At 34.7% G+C, this 27807-nt stretch overlaps 2 protein-coding genes across 4 annotated transcripts; one reads left to right on the plus strand and one right to left on the minus strand.

Moving 5' to 3' along the window:
* Positions 1-948: 948 nt before the first annotated feature.
* LOC139141164 (peroxisomal carnitine O-octanoyltransferase-like) lies at positions 949-21193 on the minus strand. Of its 2 annotated transcripts, none has more exons than XM_070710777.1 (16): positions 21029-21193; positions 14772-14905; positions 11705-11829; positions 11219-11400; positions 10414-10547; positions 9480-9588; positions 9270-9363; positions 8864-8980; positions 8612-8716; positions 8205-8288; positions 7190-7300; positions 6435-6565; positions 5720-5843; positions 5057-5229; positions 4268-4387; positions 949-3771 (listed from the first exon to the last, which is right to left on the minus strand). In XM_070710777.1, exons 2-16 carry the CDS (start codon positions 14878-14880, stop codon positions 3651-3653), a joined length of 1839 nt encoding a protein of 612 aa, XP_070566878.1. In that variant the 5' UTR covers positions 14881-14905; positions 21029-21193; the 3' UTR covers positions 949-3650. The 2 variants fall into 2 exon arrangements, with proteins under 2 accessions (XP_070566878.1, XP_070566879.1); XM_070710778.1 differs by lacking the exon at positions 21029-21193 and adding an exon at positions 15120-15277.
* A 64-nt stretch (positions 21194-21257) lies between these two features.
* Positions 21258-26719, plus strand: LOC139141166 (S-acyl fatty acid synthase thioesterase, medium chain-like). 2 transcript variants are annotated; one of them, XM_070710780.1, is made up of 7 exons: positions 21258-21746; positions 21936-22025; positions 23037-23175; positions 23488-23587; positions 24408-24580; positions 25374-25459; positions 25644-26719. In XM_070710780.1, the coding sequence occupies exons 1-7, from the start codon at positions 21617-21619 to the stop codon at positions 25787-25789; spliced, it is 864 nt and encodes a 287-aa protein (XP_070566881.1). In that variant the 5' UTR covers positions 21258-21616; the 3' UTR covers positions 25790-26719. The 2 variants fall into 2 exon arrangements, with proteins under 2 accessions (XP_070566881.1, XP_070566882.1); XM_070710781.1 differs by lacking the exon at positions 21936-22025 and having other exon boundaries at positions 21261-21746.
* Positions 26720-27807: the final 1088 nt, after the last annotated feature.

The raw sequence follows: 27807 nt of genomic DNA on the forward strand, positions 1-27807 counted from the left end.
CCATTTAGAAAAGTTAAATATCAATACATGTATTTGTAAAATGTACAAAAATACAGCATTAGTAAAGACTTCTCAAATCCTAGTGTATTCTGTGAGATTATCATGAGTTATCTCATGACGGTTGAAAATGGTGAAAGCAACAAAATGAAATTCGAAAGTCACAACAAAACATAGATATAAAAGCTCAAGCGATGACCAGTATCCAACCATACAGTATTGTTTAATTTGGATGGATATTATGACAGGGTTTCACCAGGATATCTGAAAGAAGAAATTGATAGTATGGGGGGGGGGGACACACACAAGAAACTGAGGGGGAAAATGTCAGAGGGGGATGTCCCGTATCTTTCATGGAAAATTTTGAGAAATTGATGTGTGCAATGGTGCAATCTAAAAGGTGTTATCAATGCTTTTTTACTAGTAAAACTGTTAGAACACCCTAAGGGGAGAGCACGAGAGGGGTGTCCCCCCTCGCATAAAAAATTTTGAGACTTTGATGTGTGCAATGGTGCAATCTAAAAGGTGTTATCAATGCTTTTTTACAAGTAAAACTGTTAGAATACCCCAAGGGGAGAGCACTAGAGTAGGGTCTTCCCCCTCTTGCGTCGAAAACTTTGAGAAATTGATGTGTGCAATGGTTCAATCTGACAGTTGTTTCAATTGATTTTGCACCAAAATTTGAGTAACCCCCCCTTCTTTCTCTCGACATTTTGAGCAACACCCGCTTGTAGTTTTCAATGTTTTGAATGCCCCCCCCCCTCAGATTCCTCTGGCCCACTGGCCATAAATAATGATGCCCCCTTAAATAGTGGCGCTGTTCGAGTGGTATACCTTTGACGAATTTGTTCAAATAAAATTTTGTTTTGACAATTCTGTGGTCAGAGGGTCAACGGTCATTTGTATGGCCCTACCAACCTATGAAAGAAAGAGAACAATCAGAAAAAGCAGTATGTTTAAAACCTTCATTTAATTGATATGTCAGGGATAAGACTTCAACCATACGATAAAAGGACTACAGTATACAAAACACGTACCATAAAAAAGTAACTTAAATGAATTTTTAAACGAATCTGAATGCTACATACATGATAATCTATCACTGACATTGCACCATTTTATATCCTAATTTTTCTGTAAACTTGCAATATCAATGGTGATTAAAAATACCTTCAAGGCACATGTTTATCCTTCTTTTTATGATTCAGCGATAAATGTCAATGATTTGTGTATTGCAGCTTTAGATAAATTAAAAGTCTAAAATCATCTCTCTCAAATGTGAAACATAACTATATCAGGTGATTCATATCATAAAATGTGTTGAAAATTCTCAGAATATTTTGCAGAAAGATGCTATACCCTACCGATAATATCTAACAGAAAATGTTAAAATTATCTTTGTTTTGAATTTGTGGTGGACTTTGAAGTCATGATGAGGCTAAAAAATCCAGACATAAATGTTCAGTATGAGTACATTGAGTAAAAGTATACAAAAGAATACATTATAAAAAACCGTTCCCAATGGTAAAGTAATTTTATACGAACTCATGGATCTCTTGAAACAAAGGCAATAAATATAGAGCAAATGAAAATTCAAAAAGCTGAGGTTTTTACAAGATGATCTCACTACAATCCCCCTAAGGGCCAGTTATTTCAGATGCCAATGTCATGAGAAGCTGCAACAGATTGAAATGTCAACCAACAGAAACATTTCTCAATCATTAAGTTTCAAAAAGTTTAAAGCTTTCTGCTTCAAGATACACATTCCCTTACAAAGGGCAATTGAAAAAGATCATCAAGGTAAACCATTGTTTTCCTTTTCATCAAGTTTAACCATTATCCAGCCAAGTTTTTAATTCATCATCAGTTTTTATTGGTAGAAACTACTGACAAATATGTTGCATTTTAACAAAGATTTATATAAATATTTGAAGGCCTTGTAAACATAGATACTGTCAGCATGACTTTTACTGACTAAACCAAGAGTATATCATATGCCAAGTAGGTGAAAATACATGAAATTGCAGGTTTTTAGCTCAATACTACTTTTTGCTGACTAAGCAGCAGGGAAGTGATACGCCTGGGAAATGTTTAATAGTCCTGAGCATTGGTGCAGTAAACATTATACATGTATCAGTAACCACAAAGATCGACCACTTCACTGCACTGTACCTCCCTCTTAATTACGTGTACATCTGCCTTGTCTATTTTGGCAGATGTACACACCCTTCAGGGTGTTGGCTCTCATTCACTGAAGAAGCCATATTTGGGGTAAATTACCCATGATGCAATTATACCGGAAATAAAGGTGTTCTGAGGTTGACCGAATGGAGAAAAGTGGTGCAAAAATTTCTGTCTATGGAAATATTCAATATTCTGAATATCTTTTTGTCATTTGCTTGATTTCTCCTATCTTGAAATAGTTTTTTTTTTAATCTTCTAACATTTATTTCATCACTCTAACTGAAAGAATAGGAAATTCATGAGTTTAACTTGACAAATCATGCCTGGTAAAATTTGATGGAGAAAATGTAATGATCTAGTCACATGATCACAGTGTATTAATGTGATTGGCTGAGTAATTCAGTGTTTGTTACAATAATAAAGAGACACTTTCAATTATTGGTCTGAAATTTACAAGCAGATATGTTCCTTACACTATGAAAAGTTAACATTTCAGAATATTTGTCAATTAATAATTATTGATCAAAAAGTACATGATGTGAACTCATTAAATTTTATTACTAAAACCACAGACAAATATAGAACAGACTAGCAACACGGCATGCCTTTTGTTCCATGGTCGTCTCGGTAGACTATTGGTTTTTTATATTAAAATGAGCTTCAAAGGTGTCAAACTTTTTGGAGACTTTGTTGTGGTTGATAATTGCACGAGATTATGCGAAAACTACGACGAGATGGCATCGTGCTGCCAGTCGCATAGCAACCATAGTTACTTTGTGAGCTCTCAGGGCAGAAACACTGCTTCACGCCAATCAAAACATAACACACCAGCAGTTTCATACATGTCCTTCCTTGATGAACGTGTAAAAGACTGTATGACGGACCGTAAACCATTGAGTAAAATCTGACAGTATCGATAAAAGACTTTCAAATTTGGTTCAAACGCGCTCATTATATATTCATAAAAAGGTGAGAGGAATTTTTAAAATGGTAAAACTCACCTCCCTGATGCTCAAAACTTTCCAGTTTTCGCCAGCACGCCAATTCTGTTCAGCACAAACTGACAACAACACGAACTTTGCCGAACATACTTTCGCTTAAAAACTAGCGAAAATCCAGAAATTACCGATGGGTGCATAGTCGGCACTCTTCAGAAAAGAGAGTGGAGAGCATCCTGAGGCGAGGCAAACATGGATGGCTTACGTAACCGCTTCACACCTTGAACAATGCCCGTTGCTAGTCTCTTATATATTTGTCTGTGCTAAAACCAAACTCAAATACTAGAAAAAATATCCCCAATTTTATTTCTGACAGAAAAACAACATTGTTTCTGTTTGTTTCATAGTTTAATTCTTACTTTCTGATAAAAAGAGTCATTTGGTTTTAGTACTTATCGGTTCATTTGGATTTAAGGAATGTTGCAAATGAAAACACACCAACAGATGGGTGTGTTAAAACTGTTCAGTATGTTATATATTATGGTTGCTGGACATTGCTCTCATGCCATTGAGAGTTTCCACCACAGCGTTGTAGAATTTGTGAACATCAGTCTCTTGGTTGTCTTTCCAAGCTGTCACTGTGAAACCAAGTCTGAAAGAAGCAGAACCATCTCAGCTGAGTATTATTGCTTCTTGAAAACCTTTGGATATTTTGTACCCATTTCACACTTAAGTTATAATGTGATGGTATGGTATGGTATTTCAGGTAAATGCCTAGGATGCAGGCTCAGTATGTCATGGATTTTCCAAAAATGGAATGAAAAAGCACCACCTAGGTTATCTACATATTACTTCAAGCATTGTGTCTGTTACTTAAGTTTAATTCATCTAGCTATCTTTAGACTAAAAAGATAGTCTGAAGATTGCAAAATGCATATATATATGTGTGTGGGGAGGGAGAATGTGGGGATGTGTGGGTGGGTGTGTGTTGACATATATGCTCATGGAAAGAGCTGCAATTATACGGTACAAAACACAACTGAAATCTGTTTCTTTCTGAGATTATATGAAGCACTGATACAAGGAATCATAACACATGAAGTCATAACAGATAACACACCAATCCAATGTCTACAGCCAGTACATACCTTTTATCAAGGATGATATAAGTAATCCCGTATCCATTGTGTACCAATGGGGCACACCCACCTATTGTCTGAGAGTAGCCAACTAAACTGGTAGACAGAACAAACTGGCCATTTCCACCACTGTGTTTTGGAAAATATGAATATATTTTAATATATCAATTCATTACACTTATCAAGTATGTATTGTCATATATCATTTATTTTCTTTACTTTATATAAACAAAGAAATACCTAGTTATATTTATTATTAGCTACTATTATTATACTGTAATACTTTATCTTTATTGAAGAAAATTTTAACTTATTTTTGTATCACACTTTTATTGCCATAAATGTGATGTAAATCCTGTATTTACAAGCAAGCAATAAAAAAATATTAACCTGTTTGTATAATTGTCATAACTTAAAGGAATTAAAATCCAAAATGAAGTGATCCATAAACTAGTAAGACTGAAAGATATCATTCACAGTCAGGTAACTTCGATTCTTTGGGGAAGGAGTATCATGGAGTGAAAATCTCTCTGCCAAATCACTAATTTATCTTCTAGTTGAAAAATTTGAGTATTGTTAAAGCATCGAGATGTCATCAACCATCTGATGCAAAACTTCATGATGAAATAAATTTAGCCAACTTTCAACTATAAATAACTCATAGACAACTTTATACAAGACAGTGACAACAGATGATCTCTGTATTCATATGGCCATAAAAGTCAGTAACTGTAAATTAACTTCGACCACATGAATAAAGATCAGAATTAAATCTGCTTTAAGCAATATACCTCTCACCTCTTTGTCCAGGCAGTATCTTGGAATATCTCCGGCATGGGCACTCCACTGGCTTGTGCCAAGATTTGCAAACCGAGAAAGTGTCTGTCGAATGCCTGGCCATTCACAGCTTCTAACATTAGTTGACTGTGTTTTTTCACCGATTTTTTGAACAAATCTAATTTCACAGGAATCTAAAGACAACAGAAAAGAATCTAGTACCAATAAGAGCTGCAATATTCCAGTCTATCCTGACAATAAGAATGATAAAAATGTATGCCAAATGATAGTTTTAGTAGACATTTTGAGTGTTTGATTTCTTGATCATCACAAATAATTTTGATGAAGATGCAAGAGGTAAAACAAATGTCATCACTGACAATTCCATAGATTGTAATAACCTTTTCCTTTATAGTGATGCATAGTATGCTTCATATTATGCCAAAATTTTCAATCACACTTTGTGACTATAACCATCATATCAATTGAGCTCACTGAGGCATCTTAACATTGTCTAACTTTCCTTTTTCTGATGGTACGGTAGTCTGTATTTACAAGAGACTGGTATTTTAGATATCTATTCTTTTCATTCACATGTAACCTTTCATATTGTTTTCCTGTCTGTTGAATGATGTATTTGGGACATTGAACTTAAACTTGGTCAATATTCATTTCCATACTTACAGGTGTTTTAGGGTCAGCCATGGCCTTGCACCAATTCACCACTTCCTGTGTGCATGATCTGACAGTGTCTGTTCGTCCATGGTAGAACTGTCTGGTTGTGGCAGTCTCATAGGTAGGAGCTGGTCTGTAAAACGTTTAAAAAATATGAACACGGCTGGTGTGAATTTTTATCAGGTGTATCCATTTCCAAAACAGTTTTCAAAACTGTGTCTTATACTTCTCATTGTGTAAAACACCATTATTTAGAAAATTATATTAATTACATTTCAAATGATGCAATCTACCATAAAGTTATCAAACTAAAATGAAAAGACAAATGGACATAAAGCAAAATAATAAAGGAAATTATAGATAATAAATGCAAAAAAAAATAACATGAATCAATGAAAATGATTCTGAACAAGTGTATCATAAACTGAAAGAATATTAAATCAGACCAAGATATTGATGACACCGTGATGGATAAATAAATTTTCACAAGCGATCAACTCCATGACAAAACTCAAACTATTGACTGGTTGTATTGTAACTCTCAAAGCTTAAAACTAAAACATGAAATGATATGACAACAGCAATCTGAAACTAGATGACTGTAAATGTCTACCACTGGTGCAATGAAGAGTTGTGAAAAGCTTTTTTGCAAAATATGTACAGTAATATTCTTCTAAAAAATAGTTTATACTTCTTGTAAAAAAGCTTGTTAAATCTTACTTACTTTCTATGGACTTTAAAGTAAGCTAGCTGCAGGACTTGTTGCACAAAAGTGTCCGGATGCATCTGGAAAGCCCGGATAAGGGATTTTCCATATGAATCATAACTCTGGAAAAGCACATCCAAGTTACTTGCCTGAAAGATAAATGTTCAGATATGATTAATCTTTGACAAATCAATAACTGAAGTGAGAATTTAGAAAAGTTTTGATCAATGTATTATAATATTTCTGTTGACTACACATAATATCCAGTACATTCAAAATGCAAAATTCTAGTACAGTGCAGAATTATTTTTTGATCTTATCAAGAAAGTTCAGCTTGGGGTTAAGAAAGCTAAAATTGGATTGCCTAATTTTCTACTAAAATGGAAACTGTGAAATTTAGCTTTAAGTTAGAAAGCTACTTAACGGTTGTCTAATCTAATACAATTTGCTGTCCTGTAAACTTCTTTCTAAAATTTTCAAATTAAATTCTATTTTAGATCACCCCTCTACAGATTTGTTCATTAGGAATTATATACAACAATTATTTTGATCTGAATAGTGTTTCTTTTAAAAAGGATATATCCCATAGAAATTTTTGCCACATTAATGAACTCCCATCGGAAATCACCGCTGGTATAAAGAAGGCAGTTCGCAAAAGATACATGTCTGTATACCCACCTCTAAACCAGACAACTGACCCAAGATTAATATTCTCACGCACAGAAGAGCAGTTACTAGTATTTTGCTCCGGTGAATTCACACTATAATCTTACCCTCTCAAGATAATGTTCAGCAGAAAGTCTGATATCCTTTTTGATCTTCTCATCAACAATAAATTTCACCTCCTCTGGGGGAGGTAAATCTCTCTCCGGAGCAGGTCTTTCCTTCAAAGAACACACAACAATTATATCAGATAACATGCTTGTAACCAGTGCAGGTTCACTATTATAATGCACACCACATCCAAGATTTTCTACTGTGTGTAGCAACAATAATTCTATTGACTGCAAATTTGTTATGAGAAATTGATAGGAAAAATGTATCGTCAATTGCATGGCAATTACATATTAATTTAGGCTTATTAACCCTTTGAACCCGGCTCGGACAGAAATGTCCAATGATGTCATAGAGTACCAGGGGGTCAGGGTGCAAAGGGTAAAGAAAATAACTGCTTCTCCTCATTTGACTTATGAATATAAGACAGAAAAAATAAAATGACTAACAAAACACATTATTTACATCATATTAGATTATGCCAACAAGCGACTCTACCTAAGAAATAAAATAAATAGTCAATATATATGTACTAGAAAATGATGTTTGTATTTTTGAGTTTGGTTAAAATCATATCAGTGTTTATTTGAAATGAAGATAATCAAGCAAATTAAAATTTAAAGGTTTTAAGTCTGTTTCTAGATGAGAACCCAAAATCAAGTTCTAGTCTGCATATTTGATTTTAACGTTAGAATGGATTTGCAAGAAGTAATAAAATTGTGCATTCTTGAAAATAACAGAAATCTTTAACATTAAAAAACACAAAAATTATTATATTGGTGAATCTGTTGGCTTGTGAATGAAGGGACAAAAACATGTTTTTTTCCAATTTTTTTCTGTGCATTTCCATTTTTTCTGCAAATGCAGAAAGATGAACCAGAGTGTTTGCTTTCGAAACTGAAACTAAAATGCCATCAACAGCTTTTATTTGGTCTTCTCCTGGAAGCTGTAAAAATATATTGCATATAATATTTTGACATTTGCATAATTTACTATATAATAATAATAACTTACAGTCCATGTCACATCAGTGTTTCTGAGTATTTCATGCAAATAATTTGCACCATATATAGCAGCAATGGCATCAGTTGGTGAATGCTGGATGTGATTAAGCAAAGCAAAAATTAGAACAACTTTTAAACTTACAATAACATTATACTGATAAAAACTCTCAGTCCAGATTTAAATCATATTCAGTCTTAAGACAATTCTGTCTGTTTGTCTCTCTGTCTATGTATCAGTATTTGTCTCTCTGTCTGTCTCTGTTTCTCTTTCTTTCTCTGCTCTCTCATCTGTCTCTTACTGTCTTTTTCTCTGTAAAATTGAAATATTCATGAAGAATTCCGATATAACTTCAAAAGGGGAATCCTTAAAAAAGTTTCAAAGTCTCTTAGCAACAAACAGTCTGCATGTATACGTACGTCACAGTTGGTTCCCATCACTCCATTGCTGTAGTTGATGATGCAAGATGCTTTGTCAAACCATCGGTTGTAGACATCAGGTCCGCAGATTGACAAAGTTGCTATCTGTTGGTGATTTCATAAGATGCAATACAAGAATATCATGCAACTGCATTTCACAAGCTAACCAGTAAATATCATGTCTATCAGAAAGATCTTACTGAAATTGCTGTTACAATATATAATCTTTTCATTCTTCAAGTAAGCACATACCTGTGTTGCTGTTGTTGGTGCATTGTCAATGTCCATCACCATGACGATAATGCTTGTTTCTATGACATCTAAACTTTTTTTGTTTTGTGGATCAAGGTCAATTAGATACTGTCTTGCCTGATAAATGCAAAACAAAACAACACGCAGTCACTTGCTTGAAATGCAACATATTTATGTACATTAATATGTGGTAACTAAAACTACACTTAGGCTAAAACATGATATGTTTTACAGCCGGACAAAGAACTGATTTGAAAGGAAAGAAACCCTGACATGAAAGCACATTAGGACTCCGGACAATATGAAAAAAGTTAACTTTTGTGTTCCTCCATTTTTGTAATTTCAAAGCAAAATCAACATGACAGACAGAGTTTCATCAGTGTTTTTGTTGCACGGCCAAACTTACCTCAGCCCATGATGTTCTATCCCATCCTGTGAGGGCGCCAACACCGGGACCAGTAGGTCTTTCTTCACACTGAGTTTTGATGTACTCAAGCTGTCTATAAAATATGAACAAAATGTAAAATGAATATTTCACAGACCCAAACATGAAGATGGTAAATTTAGTCAATTAATAATATGATAATTTTCTACATAGAAATGAAGTCGTACTCACTTGTAGAGTTCAGCTGGAGTTACAGGATTTCCGTCAGCTACGATATTGACACTAAATATATAACCTTTACGAAAGATGACGATATTGCATGGACAATCACCTTTAGATTCTGCGATAAAATCAAGACATTACCAGTAAATTTTATCAACTTGTTCCTATATGCACAATTTAAACAACATCAGAGAAAACAGTAAAGCTGAGCTCTTCAACTCAACCATCATACCACTGCTTATAAACAATATCTTTGATGCAAAGTATTACAACCAATTAGGAGAGAATTAAGAGGTACAGATGAATGTTTGAGAATTAAGAGGCACAGATGAATGTTTAAGTCACACTTTTACTCACACTGTGTAGAAATAAATTGTATATAAAGATACTCTATGATAACATCCGCGGTTCTCCTTTTTTCACATATTTCATCTAAATCAGTAATCGTGACAAGGCCCTTAATGTATCCTAAGGCCTACATAAAGCCAATCACAAAACTTTGAGAACATATGACCTCACTATAAATGCCATATTGCGTACTCCACACTGAAGTATCACTTATGAAGTCATAAAAACATAGCAAAACAAACTTATACATTGATATAGATTGATAATATTATGTCATGCATTTTTGGATGACAATTACATACATAACCCTTTGAATGCCACAGTCATTTTTTTATCATGTTTAAAAATATTCCCCAGTCAATTTTTCTAAGATTTTATCCAAACTTTTGATAAAGAGCTGAAATCGGTGAAATGTGATGTCCATCTTGTTCAAAATTATCAACACAATTACATAAAAATTCAAAAAAATCGGTCAAATGTTGAACTAAAATTTTGGTGGGAAAAATTACAGCACTCAAAGAGTTAACAGATAGACAGATAGAATACATGCACAAGATCTAAGAGTACACTTAATGATGACAGTATTACAAATTACCTGTTTTGAAACTTCTCCTCAATGTATCATTCTTTACACCTGGGATTCTACAGATGTTGAAAAGGTTGCGATATTGGCTCATACACATTGGTTTGTTACCAAGTGCCCTGGCACGGTCCACTGGAAACTCCTCCCTGTTAATGTACACAGCCTAAAGTTAGATTTGAATCTCCAGGAATTCCATACGATTTCATCTAGATGACATGCAATGAACTCTGCCTACTTTATTGAATAGAATGGATTTGAAAATTGAATTTTTACAAGAATGGGAATATAATAAAGATAATGAGGTAAATAAGGAGAGACAGTAAAGGTGAAAGAAAAATGAAAATGATAAAATGAGATTATGATTTGACTGCAGGTTTCAAAAAAGAAAAACAAAAGACCTTCTTTAATACTTGGTTGAGGGCTCCAGTATTAAGCTTGCTTGATCACATGGTTCATAGCGCTTGACTGAGATGAAATTATTGTAACTCACTGAATTGTAAAGAAATTGTCCCTTCACAATTAATAAAACCATCAAAATTTTAATTCCTATTTCAGACAGACTGCAAAGATTACACTCTAAATGTGAATACATATATTGCTACTCAGGGGACAGCTATTGAAACCAGTTGTCTCTGAATACACTATTAGTCAAATCCCCACATCACACAATTTTAAGTTGTACCATCAAGCTTTATGATATTAGACCATGCAGATGAAAAGTAAGACATAAAATTATGGAAACTATGAACTGACATTATGAAAATTATGAACTGACATTGTTGTTAATATTTTCTGACATTTGTCACACACACATTACCTTCTAAATGCCAGCCATAATTTAGCATATGACCATAGCAGCATTGCCATTCTCTGTAGCTGGGTACCAGGCTGTGGAGGCCAGATGTCTTCATGAAATGGGTAGGGACCACCATAGTTTACTGTGACTGATATAGGTTCCCTTGATTGCAGGTATGCACACTCCTCCCACCAAGTTTCAAGCTGAAATGATTATTAAACACGACAAAAAATTTGACTAAAATGTTACTATTTTACTGTTTTCAAGTTCTCTATCTGTCTCTAGTGAACAAGAAAGTGAACTGTGTGTGTGTGTGTGTGTGTGATAATGTATGAGTATTGTATGAACAGGTACTGTTAACTGGCACTACCTGGTTTCTGTTGCTAGGTTTACATGTCATAGCACAAGCTTCCCTCACAACATCAATAAAACCATATTTGGAGACTGTAGTATATCGTCTTGATCATTTCTAGGAATAGAATTGAATGATTCCTGTTACATACTTACCCAGTTTCTGTGTTCTTTGCCTCTTTCCTCCAATTTAGCTTGCAGCTCTTTTCCAACTCCATCTCCAAACTCTCTCACAACTTTCTCAGTGTGTTTATATTCTTCTTCAGTAACAAATGGTTTTACTGAACAACACCAGGAAAGATACAGTCATCAAATAAAGAGTACGTCTGCTTTTAATTTACTATGAATTTCAAGTTGTTGTTAATATATTCTTCTTTATAACACCATTATCTGAATATCCTTAAAATTAATTTTATAGATATGGAAACATTTTCAGAAGCTGTTTATGGTTTGTCAAAGGTAAGAAAATTTGAGTACAAAGATAGCTGTAGAGTGTTTCTCTCATTGTCTTGGTGATGAAAACTTTAATTTTCATGCATCTGCAATCTGTATGTACCACATGAGAAAAAAATCACATGAATATTAATATAATATGAACAGACTTTAATCACTGCTTGTCAGCGCATTCCAAATATACAAGGAAAAACTGACTTGTTGCACTGTTGGCACAAAAGCTGACACGAAGTATGATCAATAAAATAGCATACTGATTTTATGCCTTTAAATTTGCACTGGAATGAAAAGATAACCATTACTCTAATCTTCTCTATGGCAGTCTTTATAGATCATCAAGATCATCTCACCCTTATTAGAATCTTTGGAGTTTGTAGAGCATGTCACATGACTAAAGTCCAAAATTCACGTACTGATGTCACTGGATTGCAACATTCTCAAAGGTTATCTATCCTATCAGAAAACCCCCAAACCATGGATTGTGTGTGCATGTATAGCACAGCATGCACAGTGGATTGCAAAGAGTCTGACACGTGCATGATGCAATGGATATGTCAAGATTTGAATTTCCAGAAAATAGTATATTGAAAGGGATGGACCATTTAATATTGAGTGGGATTATAGAACATGGGCTCAAAAGTAAACGTTTTAGAGAGGAACCTCCTGGTTGCAATCTTTTTTTTGTGTCTTTGTAGATTATAAAATAATCAATGACACAAAAGAAAAAAATATCATCAGGGAATTTTCTCGCTATAGTCAATTTATTCATCTTTACTACAGAGAAAATTGATTTCATCCACATCAGGCATATTGCAAGTTTTCCCCTGATCTTTCCTTGAAAATATCAAATTGTTGAACATGTAGGATTGTATCTTTACAAATGCTATATTTACTCAAATTCAAAAGCACTGGCAAATTTGTGAATGAACAGCCGGGGGTCAATAACCCAGGACAATGCCTGACAGTCAGGACTGGACCGTTTTCATCGCAATTTTGATGCATGGTGTGACAAAGTGAACAGCTCATTGTCCTTGATTCTTGACGAGTTAATAAAAATACAACATTTCAGTAAAATTCTATTAATATTGCAGCTTCGAACAAAAAACTTGATGTATTACTATCAATTAGTTGATGTGTATATATTAGTGATGCTTGACTATTCTGACTGGGTGTTCAACAAATGCCACAGTCTTGGTTTTTAAAACACACATTTTATTTCCCTCGATCAGTTTTGACCTATTCCTTCATAACCAGTTTCTTTTTGTTTAAGTAATATTTATTTCTGAACAGGAATTAATAAATGTATAGCTTCGACCTTGAGTTAAGCAATATTGTAAAGTTTGGTACTGGAAGCTACCAATTAAAATTCTGTCAGATTAAGTTAAAAAACCCACAGGATTGCTATCCACTTCTCCAACAAATGGGAACCATTTGACTGTTAAAAGGTTATGCAATCATTCTAAGGCTTGGTAGACCTGAAACAAACAAGGTCACCATGAAAACCAAAGTGTGCCTTAGTCAATACTGTTCAAGTTTATAAATAGAATGTGACAAAACATTGTCATTAATAACCAAATTTTAAAAACTTAGTAAATTTCAATAAAAATGTAGACAAAAATTCCTTTAAAACAAAATCAGTCATTTCTTTCTGATTCTGTGATATTATTCTTATTTTAAGAAACATTACAAAAGCAAACATGTATTTCCTCAATATCATCAAATTTTGAATATTAAATCATCCCGTTCGCAAAGTTAATTTTATCCATTCAATTATTAGGATACCAATAAGTAACCTTGCCTATACATTCAAAACCATTCATTACTATAGTGACAATATCCCGGGACAACATGCACATTCCAGTCGCATTTGTATAGCCAATGGTCTGTCTGGAGTTTATGGAAATTTACGTTATTAGGGGTGAGAGGTCAAACCACCTGATGGGTTTTTCATCCTTTGGATGGTTTACAATCATCTTCGTTGATTAGACCTGAAAATTTTCCTTTGTTTATGTCATTACTTCATTTCTCATATTAATTCATAACATTGGTAAATAACTTTAGTACAAAAAGAAATTCATGCAATATTTGAAATTCACCAAACATTTTGCATTATTGCTCCTAAAATTTTCAGTGAAATTTCATATCACATTTTGAGAAAATATTTGACAAGTTACATTTTATACTTCTGGCTAATTTAATCACTTTCACCTCCCCAGCATAGTAAGCTATCAGTTTTATGATATGGGAAGTGAACGGCAAACACATGTATATGGGCATCTGGAATAAACACATTAATTTCTGAACAGAGAAATCCCCCTTCAAATATTGCAATGTCAAAAATAAATATACAAGGCATAATTTCAGCGTTTTGTATTAAACTTTGAATAAATTGTACTGATCTCATGTAATTTATTTTAAATATGACAGTCTTATAAAGTAGAATTGAAACTGATTTTCTTCACCAATGCTGGCAAAGAGTATGCCAAGAATACTCATAGAGATATGGTTAATTATTTATGCACAGTTATGTCACAGAAAACCAAACACATTCTGTGCAAACACTGTATCATTGACTATCTGCAGTGACGGCAATGTAGTACTTTGTGATTGCCATAGCGATGAGCTTCTAGAAGACACAATGCCATATACTGAACCCTTGACATGATGAGAATGCTAAATGAAGTTTTGCTTGCTTCTGCTCACACATCGGGGATAAATTATAACTACCAATCCATACCGAAAAAAAAATCATGCCAAATTCTGAACATACCTGATTCCAAGTATTTATCCAGACTTTGTTGCAACGGAGGTACTGGTAGTGACGGAAGGCTGTCTTGGTATTGAAATGTCTTCTCCTTCACTTCTGTGTTGGTCTCCATGGTTACTTACAACAGTTTGATAAATCTGCATTATACATATGAAAAAATCACTTAAAAATGTATTCATCATGTATAAACCATGCCTTGTAAACAGCTAAGATTAGATTCCTGCTATAGTATAATTGCAAAATAAATTTACATACTTAAAAGGACTAGGAAAGCTGAAAAAGAACTTTTTTTTGCTTTCAAGAAATAGAAATAAGGTACATATTTGTTTCCGACACTGAACGCAGACTCACCTGGTAAATTACAGAATGGATGTTGCTTGCTTGTCAAACCCTGATATTCAATTGAACCTGAAGAACTCTTCAACCCTCAATGCTTCAGTGACGTAAAGAATCAGATAGGCTCTGCGCACATGTGTGTGGCATGCATTTATCAAAGACTGTGAGATCTACAGGGACGCTTAAGTCCACCACTTGACCCTTGAACTCCTGATGCAATACTGCTATTTCAGATATTGTAAGGTCTGGTAAAAGCCACATTGCGAGCAAATGAAATTTTCTAATTCAAATCCAACTAAGTACTTCACACCACAGGCGAGTGGCGTGTTCAGTGTAACTCCAAGTGTTACAAAGGTCCCAATAATTTTGTTTCATGAAATTAACCATGTGTGGAAATCAGAGTAATTTTCAAAAATACTTTTCATCTTCATTTGTTTCACAAAAAACACAATATTAATCACTGTTAAGTCAAGATTAATGGATTAAGTAAATCAGGAGTATTGGAAATTTTTGCAAAATTTCAAAATTCTTGCAAACAAATATACAGAAAAATCACCATATATTTATGTGATTGTGTTTTCCCTTTGTAAAACTGGTGTAATTTCAAATACAATGTTTTCCCTACTTCTCTAGGCCAAAATTATATGTATATGCCTGGAGTGTGTAGATTTCTGTCACATGTACAGGAAATAGAGTAGATCGGTTGCAAACATTTTTGTTTTAATGGGGTACAGCCCACTAAAAACAGCAAAATTTGGAAAAATCATGAGTGGTAATATAAAAACTATAAAAAGATATTTCATGGGTCTGAGTTTTAGGTCTGGTTATCTGGAATGCAGATACAAATATTTGGCCTAAGGTGATCATGGCCTGCTTACTCATAAAAGTTGTTCAATAACTCAGAAGGCCAATAAAAATGCACACTCAACCTATTTAAGTTCTGTCAACCTCTAGCAAGATCAATTCAAGGTCAGGCAAAGGTTTTCCACTGATGTCCTAATCCAATTGTTTCCTTCCCCACAAACTCCCTATTGGAATGTGCCTCGGGGGCAGACATTTGGACTCTCAAACTTTTCCAATTCTTTTCTGATCTACTACTTATGGGGGCTCATTTTGAAGCCCTTAGGGAAAGAAAAGTTTCACAGTCTAGTTTTTTGAAAATTAAAAAATTTATTTTTCCCAATACAGTTAACACAGGGATGGCGGAATTGAATTTTAAATTTCAGTAAATCTTAGGTAATTTGTTTCTCTAGTACTAAAATTTGCACGGTGACCCCTGATTTTTATTCTTGAGTTTGAAAGAGTACAGTTGGATGATTCTGTGAGGAAAGTTTGCGCAAAGTTGAAGTCTTTCACTTTCAAGGCGCATACTAGCTTAAGTGAAAATTTTGCAACTTTGCAGAGGGTACTAGAAAAAGTCTTTAATTTGCAATCCACTGGCAACCACCAAGCCTAAAGGTGGAATTTAAAACAATTACTATCATACAGCCTGAGCCGTCTTGCAAACCAGAGCTGGTTTATACAGGCATGCTCATAACAATCAAAAGAAATCCTCCCGCTATTGCCAAGAGGCTAATATTTTCCTCAACGATGATCAATGGCCGAATAATTAAAGTAAATTACAGAACGTGTCTGATTCCAAGTAGACGATTTGTCTTGCTATTCCTAATTATTGCTTTTTGTGCACACATAAAAACCCTGACACATATCTTGTAAATGATCCATATGGTAAAAATATCCAAAGGGATGAACCATTTAAAATTTGAATAGTTTTAGGCTGAAAGGTCATCTCGGAGGTATTGAATAGTTTTCAGCTGAAAGGTCATCTCGGAGGTATTGAAATGAAAAATGTCTGCAGCTGTAACATTTGTGATTAATTCTGATGACAAATTTGTAAAACTGGTAAAGATTTACAACAGAGATCAAAGTTTGGACAGCTGAAATATTTGTTATTCACTGGTCTCCATGAGTTTCTGCCGAAAGGACTGACCTTTAAAAGCAACTATACTTCACCGCAGACTGCTAGATGAAAAAAGATATTCATGATTATTAGAAAATTGGGGTTTTTTGTTGACTTCATTGTGACAGAGATTGGAAAACTTGATTCTTTCATTTTGCGATGATTGAAATTTCACCACAAAACTGATATTGTACGGTTTCTGACATTGGCAGGGGTCAAAGACCTTTTCAGATCTTTTCAGTGTTACCCACAACCTCCACTGGTCCACGACTGTGATAACTTTAATAATACAAATGCATCACATTATACAGAAATAGACTGAAGGGTTCAGCCATGAGAGGGAGCGTTCAGTGATGTCAGACCCTAGTGTAGGGTATATACAGAATGTAATACTCTGGTACTGGTACCCTCTTCATGCTCCATGGCTGGCTAAGTAGACTACAGAAAAGTCAAAGGTCAATATTGTGCTCAGACAGTGGATAACCTATTCACAGGTGCTTGGAGTTTGCCAATGTGGTAGATAATTAAGCATGGGCATTGGCGTTTTTTCAGCACCTAGTCTGAACTACAAATTTATGTCTTTTCATTCTGTGTGCCACTTATAAACAATTGTTGAAAGATATACATAACGTTTTCATTATTCTTCTATTTGAACAATATATTTTGGTTAACTAATCAGTACACCGATATAATAATGTATCATTTATGATAATAATGAATTGACATAATTCCCCTTCAAGATGAAGATAACCACAATTTTAATCTGCTTCAATAAAGAAATAACAATACAAAATATTGTGTATCTATATATATATATATAATATATATATATATATATATATATATATATATATATATAGATATATAGATATATAGATATATATATATATATATATATATATATATATATATATATATTCATATGGATATATATATAACACTTTATGTATACTTGTATCTGTCAGATTGTTGTCAAATCTAGGGAGAATTATAATATTCTATTTTTAATAATTTGAGCTAGTAAATTAAGACCACTCTTCAAATGTTACTCATAATGCAGTAGAACTGTGCATATTTGCCTGAATTGTTAAATTACAAATTTTGACGGCAATTGAGTCAAGAAGTATATCTCTCAGCCTTGCATGCATTCAGGAAATTATGTCTTGAAACCTATCTTATACTCAGTTTTCACCTCATCCAGTGCAGATGACAAGCTTTAAAAATTGATGGGCTTACGTTTTCATAAATTTTGCATGGTTGGTGGGAACAAGGTTTTTCCTATTTTTAAATCACATAAACATTTCAGCATATGTAAATCTGGGACAACAGACAGCTTATCCTATTGATAGTGTGCAATTTTAATAATCCACATTTAGAATGGTCTAACAGACAACTAAATTTGTATTATGATATCACTGCCATGTCACTGACTTCAACCAAGATGTAAATTTGGTGAGTGAAAAAACATATGCAACTGCAATGCTTGGAAAATTCTATGTTACCTTGACATCTTTTGTTACCATGGAAAACCACACCCTTTATAATATACACATGACTATTTTTAAAGGATAGTGTTTCACTGTATCAGATCACGTTGTATTATAATTTAGATTTATACAATTACTCTATGAGCTGATATTCAAACAAAATTGATTCTGATAATTTCCCAATTTGTATGACTAAAACCTGATCAGAGAGATATATATTTTGATTATGCAAAATTGAGGAGTGGCTTATGTATCATAAAAGTGTGGATTTTTATTGCGCTTTTCAATAGCTTGTCATACTTCAATAGGAGAAAACCTTGTTTTGTCTACATTACTTTTACAAATGCAAAGTGTCAAGTTAGTTGTAACATACACAAAATATATATGACAACAACGTGTTGCATATAAGGCTAAGAAAAATAAAAAGTTTGTTTCTCATCCTAGACATATTGCAAAAAAGATGCTGCGACGCGGGGTTTTTTCTTCTCAATTTTTTTTTTAATGCACAACCAACAAGAACGCACAAAAAACTGGTTTTGACTTTTAGTGAAGCAATGCACATATATGCATATGTGTACAGTTCTGAATGGAATGTTAGCGTCAGTAATTTTGTTTACAGTTCTGTCTTATACAGCACTGTGTTTTGCATCGTCACATATTTTTGCGGGTTTTTTCATTTTATTTCCTCACAAGCAGAAAATAAAAAGGTTGATGATGCAGGTCTGAACTTACGCACACGAGGATGAGAAACAAACTTTTTATTTTTCTTGGCCTAAAGTGTCACTGGACATACAATAAGACTGTCACAATACATGGGATATCGTTTGTATTAAAAGATTACAATATATCAGTAGATGCGAAACACGGGGACTAGAATGTAGTTGATATGATTTTGTTTTCAATTTGCAAAGCTGTAAATTTTGGCTTTAGAAAAGAATGGGGTGGCATTTTAACAGTTGTTTATTGATTTCCTTTATATAAGACTTTGTAAGACCTCAATGATTAACTTAAAGGAATGGTGGTTGTAAACTAATTTTACTCATTTTAGTAATCTTCCAGCTAAAAAACAGTTAACAAATAAACAAATCAGGTTTCAGACCAGAATTCAATACAGAACATGAAATTTGACTGTTAACTAGATGTTTGCAAAGCAGACTGGCTGACTTGAACTATTACAGTAAAAATGTAAATTTAAAAAGATGTATCCCATTTTTTGGAAAGAATCCATGACCAGACAAACAATTCCTTTTGTATTGTTGGTCCTACTAAAAAAATGAAAATCGTGAAATCTTGTATTTACTGGGTAATTATTTGACAGAATGTCTGGACATGCATCACAAGCCATGCAACAGTTTGCCACTAAAATGAACCAAAAATTTTACAAGCTCTACATAGCTGCCACGCCCATCTTTTAAAAATCGTCCACGGTGATATGTGCACAGCCTTCACATGTACATATTAGCACTCGGTCTGGTAATATTTAGCGGTATGGGTAAACACATAACTCGCAGGTACGTAAACATACGCCACGCCTTGCAAACACTCAACTTTTGCATCGTCAACCTAAGGAACGGCACGGTATCAACCGAGATTTACTGCTATCTGGCTATAGTTCAATAATTACGGCAGCGACCAAATACTGACCGCTTTGGAGAGCTAGAACGAACGCTCACGTCCACCCACCTTGTCAGTTATAAGCAAACATTGTTTTGTTTTTCCAAGTGAACGTGTAAACGCTCATATACCAGTACATATTACTACAGTACAGGGGTTGTGTACATGACCTTGGGAACAGACAAAGAACACGGACAGCGATATGGCATTTTCACTTTTCACAAAACAGAAAGTTGGCTATTCCAGCCAAACTAAATCAGCCCAAATCAGTCATGCAGAAAACACAAGAAAATTCGAAGCTATGCTAAATCATGTCAATGAAATTCCCGTTCTTTACAATGCAGGATGACAGTACGCTTTATTATACACTGTCACGGAATATTAGATACACTTGAAGTGTATTTGTCTGTAAGCAGTAACTTTCTCGATCGATATTAGTGTGAAGGAGGCACACCCATCCGATGCGATATTATATTTCCACATATATCTATTACAAAATAACTATTTTCATCATATTCGACGGCGTATAACGTTTACCGCAAGGGGAAACTACTCAGCCACTCCCGTGTTTCGTTGAATTAAGACAAACGTTTATTGCTATAATACAAGTGCGGCATTTTGAACATATATATTGTAATTTTCATTGCAAGTCCTCTAAAACGGCGAGAGCTGTACTCAGCATACGTTATAATGTAATGGTGTCTGCGTAAAACTCAATTGATGCCATCATGAGTGCAAAACTAAATTTTGATCGGGGGATATATCACAGGAGTTGGACAATTTTTGTGTCGGACTCTCTTTGGTGAAAGTTCTAGCTATATAACTTACAAGTTCAAAATATTACTGTAAATCTAAATACTTACATGGATATGTTTCGACTAAGCGACTTATCTTGATAGGCTCAACAGGCAGGAGGACCGAGTACGCCTCATCAACGGATAGGCATGCACTTTCACACAAAGTCCTGCATTTGATCGTGGACATGCATTCTGGCCCCAAACAATCAGTGCACACAAGCCCCGGAGAGATGCGAAATTTAAATAAAGCGCCACCCTGCGTTAAATCGATTTTCAATAGCGTCGTTCGTCTTATTTAGAGCAAGCTTCGAACGTAACCCGGAAGTAAGAAGGCTTTGAACTGAAAGGAGTGACATCCTGATCCTGCTTCGCTAATTTTTACCGGTACCGGTATATTAATCGGAATTTTCCGCACGATCCGTAGTTTTCTGAACCTTTCGACACAGAATTGTTTCGTTTGTCGGCATAGTCGAACATCGGAGGTTTATCCCGCCACTGTACAAGTAGTAATATATTGGAGAGGGGTACATGATCTTGCCAAGGTGTAATTACATGTATTTGTGTATGGAATACTGAGCATAGCTTCCATGACTGAATTCTGTGCTCCGTAAATTTAGTAGGTTGAAGTTTGCGGTAAACCAACAGAGATAATCGATGTCGGACAGACTGGTGCACCGGATCGCCAAACCCGCCGCGCAGTACAGGCTGTACTGTTTCCCCTGGGCGGGAGGAGGGGCTGGCTTTTATGGACAGTGGGGGAAAATCTTTCCAAGCACTGTTGAGGGTAAGTGTCGTATTAATTATAGAGGGGCAGCGCAGTGGTGTGGTATAAAATTCTAGACCTTACGGTGAAGACTCGCGTCGTGAATTACTATGGTCTCACCTTCTGATTCGTATGGTTTGCAGTGTTGGCCATAATTGATTTGTATGTAGAAATGCAGGAATGTGTCATTGCAATTTGTAATTTTTCCAGAAAACTTTCAGAAAAGACTCAGATCAAGACAAGTAGAAGACTCAGCCATTTCAAGAAAATGTATCACGGTCCATGGTGTCACATATATTGGTAATTTTTTTTCTCTACATGAGAGTAATGCTGACTCAAGATTTTTTTATAAATGCTTATGATATTGTGTCATTATACATAAATCTCGTGGCAACAAATGATACTCATTTTTAACTATATCAACTCTATAAATTGCATTTGGAAAGGGTAGGTAGTGATGCATATTCTCAGAAATCTTGACTGAAATTGGAGCACCTAATAGGCTACACAGACACCCATTGTTGAATTCAAAAACCTCACCAGACTCAATGCAAACTGAAATACATACCAGTATGCCATTATATTGAATTTCTAAATTGGTCAAAACCTACATGTAGAGAAGAAATTATGCTTCAAAAGAAGTCAAAAATGAGAATTTCCTCAACCTGTGTGAAGATGCCAAAGTTTGCATCTGCATCAGTACTTTTATGCAGTCACATACTGTAGCAACTGTACAGTTGAAAATGACAGTTTTTTAAATGTTTCCAAACTGCAATGACATGAATATTTCTATCAATAAATATCTAATATTTTGATTTGTTGATATTAATCACTAGTTTATTTTTGTTTAAGTGTTTCTTGTTTTTTAATACATTCATTGTAAACAGACTTACACAAATCAAGTTACATATAGAAATATTTGAAAAGCATGTATTGCAGAGAGATCATAATATTTTTTGTACACTGAAAATCGTTATTGTACCCTCTAATAAGTATTAAACAATCGGTAAATCGTGAAATCATTTTAAGATATTAATGTTCTGTTGGTTACCTACTGAGAATTTTAAAAAGGAAAGAATGTTAAACCTTTTGCTGTTGATAAAATCTTTGTGTTGTATTACCTCCAATTTATTTTATGTACATCTTTAGCAAGGGAAGTATTATAGAAAGTCATGTACATCATTATACTGGGAAATCCGCCACTTGAGGGCGCTCTCTCAGCTCCCAGGTGGGAGCGTTGAGAGCATCTTTGAGCGACAGATCTTTCAGTCTAGTCAATCTTCTGGTATATGTCTCACTCTTTCCACACAGTGTGTTCCATAAGGTTACCAGGCAGGGAGTCAAGGTATGGAGAACCACGCTATGAAGACGCAGCGACTCTTGTCAAGGAAGTAACACAGACGCTGCTTCCAGAATTCAAAGAGAAACCGTTTGCTTTCTTTGGACACAGGTACAGTATCTTGTTCCTGTGTATCATCATTTTTTAATCTTTATTACCTTCATTATTATTGTGGTGGTGACAACAAGGATGCTGATGATAATGATGAATATATAACTTTGTGGTGTGCCCAGCAATTTAAAGACATTTTGATGATATGCATATTAATTTTAATCACAGTAGTGACAGTGGTTGCCATGATGACAAAAAATGATGATAGTGGTGGTGGTGATCATTATAACAGTGAGTGACTGTGTTGGTGTTAGCATCCTTTTAATAAAAATCCTTAAAACATGTTTTTGATGCTTTTCAAATAATTTACAGCATGGGAGCACATCTAGGATTTGAAATTGCAAGGTATCTGAAGGAGAATCACAAGATGGAGCCACTTCATTTGACAGTGTCTGGAACATCAGCTCCTCACGTAAGTCACAAGTTAGTATGATGCTGCATTTGCCAAAATAGTTGGTTGCGAGAGGATATCATTTCAGATCCACCAGTCCACGGGCTAATAGCCAAAATAAATCACTAGCCAACTCTCTGTACAGAATATTTAGAAGTTATTACCTAATATTGCCTGTTCCTGTGTCATATTAGCATGAGAGCCATTTGTTGTGCAAGGGAAAATACTCTATAGTAATTTTTCAGGATGACACTTTGAGGTCACTTTGTCCATCAGAAATTTTGGCTCATTTTGCAAATATGTAGTTGGTTAGATCTGTGGAAGTTATGGAATAAGGATCGTACACATGATGCCTAAAGAAATGCCTAAAGAAAATTGTAATGTATTTTGAACTATATAACACTTGTCATTATATCTGCTTTTGCAGAAAAAGTTTTAAAAGTGACAAAAAGAGAAGAAGGGTCCTCCTTTGATAATGTCAGTCAGCAAGATTCAAGATTAGCAGTATAGTTAAACAGCATGGTAGAACAAAAAAACTTAGTGCAGAATGTAGGGTCTTGAAACAGAAATGGAGAGTGTAATTGTTCTAAAATCAGTGTTTTCATCCTGTAGTCACAGTAAAATGGCAGAAGTAAGATCTTCATCACTGTACACAAAAACACTGAGTCATGTGAAAAAATATTTCAGTCATTTGTTTTCACTATTTTTTACCCAAAACAGGAATTTGTATGGTTTCATTCAGTTTACAGAAACTCATCTGAATATACAAAATTTATTTATAAATTATTTATCTTCCAAAGCATTTTAGTAACAGCATTGTGGTATCACCTATTGTTTACAGTCAGAACTACGTAAGGCAAATACGTCACATTTATCCAGGTTGCCTGACGATGAATTCACAAAGAAGATAATTGAGATTGGCGGCACGCCTAAAGAGGTCTCAGACAACAAAGAATTGATGAAACTTTTCATACCAACATTAAAATCAGATTTCAAACTCGTAGAAAATTACAGGTTAGAATATTTCTTTATAGTATAAGTAAAGAGTTTTACACCAGTACTTTTCTTGTGTAAATTCAAGGAACAAAGCTCTGCAATTTAGAATGAGGAAAAGTGAAGGTTTATCATCAAGTTGATTTATCATCAAGCCCTTTGTTTCCAACCACAACCAGAAGAAAAGATATTTATCATTAAAAGTACAATGTGTGTTTCTTGCGGTCTTCAGCATGCCAGGGGGGGTATAGGTTGAGGGTTTGCGATTCCAGAGGAGACAATCAGTATTCAGTGACCCCAAGCTGCCAACAATGCGAAACTTGTAATAAGATCATGAAGCAAATTTCTTCAAAATCTCCACAAAGTTTAAAAGGGAAGATGAAATCGAAAGGATTTTGGCAATTTCCATGTTAATTTTATAGGATTTGAACAGAATACTGATACAATGTAGAAAAATATGTAAAAAATATTAAAAGAAATGGTATTTCAACTGTTCTTGTGTTTGAATTTATCAACCAATGTCTGACCTTCACAGATCATAATGTTTGAATGTAGAGTACATATAACTGTAGAAAAAAGGTTCGTTGACAACCCACATTACCCTCACATTTTACTACATTTTGTCTGCTAAAGACAAATACAAAAATACACAATACACAATTGAATTACATCACTGTCATGGTCTAGCCAAAACTCATTGTTTTCACTGATGACTCTTGACATGTTTTCAGGCAAAAGTTAAAAATCACGCTTCATTCAGTTGTATTGTGTTGTTTACTGTTACAGTTTTCATTTCTGTGTTTCTGTCTCACAGCTTTGAATATCCAGCATCAGGTCCAGTTCTTACTTGCCCAGTGACTACTTTCGATGGCAGTGAAGACAGACCACATGATATGAAAGGTGTGTTGATTATCAAGATGACTTTGGTTGCCAGATTCTAGTTGTAGCCGATTACTTTGTTGCAAATCTTCTGGTTTCTGATGTTTTAAGTCGATCAGAGTTGGCAGCTTTCCTTTGTTTATAAAGATACATCAGACATCCTCATTTCTGAATGTCAATTTACCACTTTATTTTTTTTCAACAGCCTGGGGAGATCTATCGAAGGGTGACTTTTCATCGTATGTGTTGCCAGGTGGTCATTTTTACCTCTTTGATAAGGACAATCAGAAGAAACTGGCGGGCTATTTGACTCAGATATTCCATGTCAACGATGCTATGGATATTGTGTGAGAGAATGCAAGATGAGCAGAGTGCTTCCTTTGTTATGACGTGATTTCAAACGATCTCTAAGTACTACCATTGATATTGAAAATGAATATGTGTGAAATTTTAGATGAAATGCATCAATATTGTTTGATGACTACAGTGATGATCATGTAATAAGGCCACAGAGCACAATCTACATAAAAAATATGCAAAACAACTAATTTGTCCAAATTTCTGTCTGTTGAAGCCAATGTCACCAGTGTGTTTCTGTATTTAGTATCAAACCTACCACTGCGAGCATTGCTACAGTGTACCAGGCTTTTCTGGTCATTGAATTCCTGAGTACACTTTGAGTCATTTACGATTGTTAGAGCATGGAAGACATCATGTGTGCATGGACATCTGTTGACAGATTGTTATTTCATCTACAAGTCAAAACAGTCAAATAAAACATATGATGACTATAAATTACTCAAACTGTCACAATTTTCAAAATGTTTTTTATATACTAATGTATCTGATTTGTCTTTTTTGTGGCATCGGTGTCATTTCTGCCTCTTAAATGCAGGCATGTACTTCAGCAATGGGTTATTGATATGCTTTTAACATCCTGTTTTTTCATGCATTTGATGATCTAAGTACTTTTCAGTGATGGACCACAGACAGCCATTATGATTGGTGGTATTACAATTTTGACAGTGAAATTAATACACATGTATTATCAGAATATATTTACTTGTTGTGGTGGGCACCACTAACCCTGCAATTTTTACCCATCCTCTCCCCATATCTCAATAATCCTCAAAAACTGTCAAAAAATTTGTGAAATTTAAGATTGAATTTTCAGATGAATTTTCACATGATTACTACTGGAATTAGAAAAGTCTGTATCTTTTCATGTGAGACTTGGAAGTTGGAATTGCTTAATGGAATAAACAAATACTTTTGTCAAAACAGATGTGTTCTGGAAATATTTTCAACTACTTTGGCTTAGCTTTGCACTATTGCCAACACTGGTTGACAGTTATTCATAATTGTTCAATCAACCAAGTTTTGCTGTCAACTTGGTCCACCAGATGATAATTAAATCATTTTGTGACAATAGATCCTTCTTTTTCCATCATGGATAAAACCATGAACTATTGGTACTACAGGCATTTCCCAGTAAATCTTCCCATGGTGAGCTGAAAGACTCATGTCACAAGACAGCAAATACATTGGTTTCTATGCCAGTGAAGGAGCTCCATGGTAAAGTAATTGCAACAAGGCATCTGGGCAGGTAAATTTGAAAAGCTACAGGCCCGGGCAAATCAGTACCTGAACTGAAACTATCTATCAGTAACTGCAAAATTTTACCAGCCTGGTCAAAAATTTATGTGCCTCAGGGATGTAGGCAGGGTGTTATTTCATTTCATGCTGATACTGTGATGTCCACAAACAGGGATGTAGGCAGGGTATTATTTCATTTCATGCTGATACTGTGATGTCCACGAACAGGGATGTAGGCAGGGTATTATTTCATTTCATGCTGATACTGTGATGTCCACGAACAGGGATGTAGGCAGGGTATTATTTCATTTCATGCTGATACTGTGATGTCCACGAACAGGGATGTAGGCAGGGTATTATTTCATTTCATGCTGATACTGTGATGTCCACGAACAGGGATGTAGGCAGGGTATTATTTCATTTCATGCTGATACTGTGATGTCCACGAACAGGGATGTAGGCAGGGTATTATTTCATTTCATGCTGATACTGTGATGTCCACGAACAGGGATGTAGGCAGGGTATTATTTCATTTCATGCTGATACTGTGATGTCCACGAACAGGGATGTAGGCAGGGTATTACTTCATTTCATGCTGATACTGTGATGTCCACGAACAGGGATGTAGGCAGGGTATTATTTCATTTCATGCTGATACTGTGATGTCCACAAACGAAATTTAAAAAAACGGAAGGCAAAGTAACCAAGAAACCACTCTGCCAGCTCATACTGTCCTCCATATTATGCAAGCACAACAGCTTAAGTGAATAACT

This window comes from Ptychodera flava, chromosome 9 (genome assembly GCF_041260155.1).
Source record: "Ptychodera flava strain L36383 chromosome 9, AS_Pfla_20210202, whole genome shotgun sequence".
NCBI classification, from domain to species: Eukaryota; Metazoa; Hemichordata; class Enteropneusta; family Ptychoderidae; genus Ptychodera; species Ptychodera flava.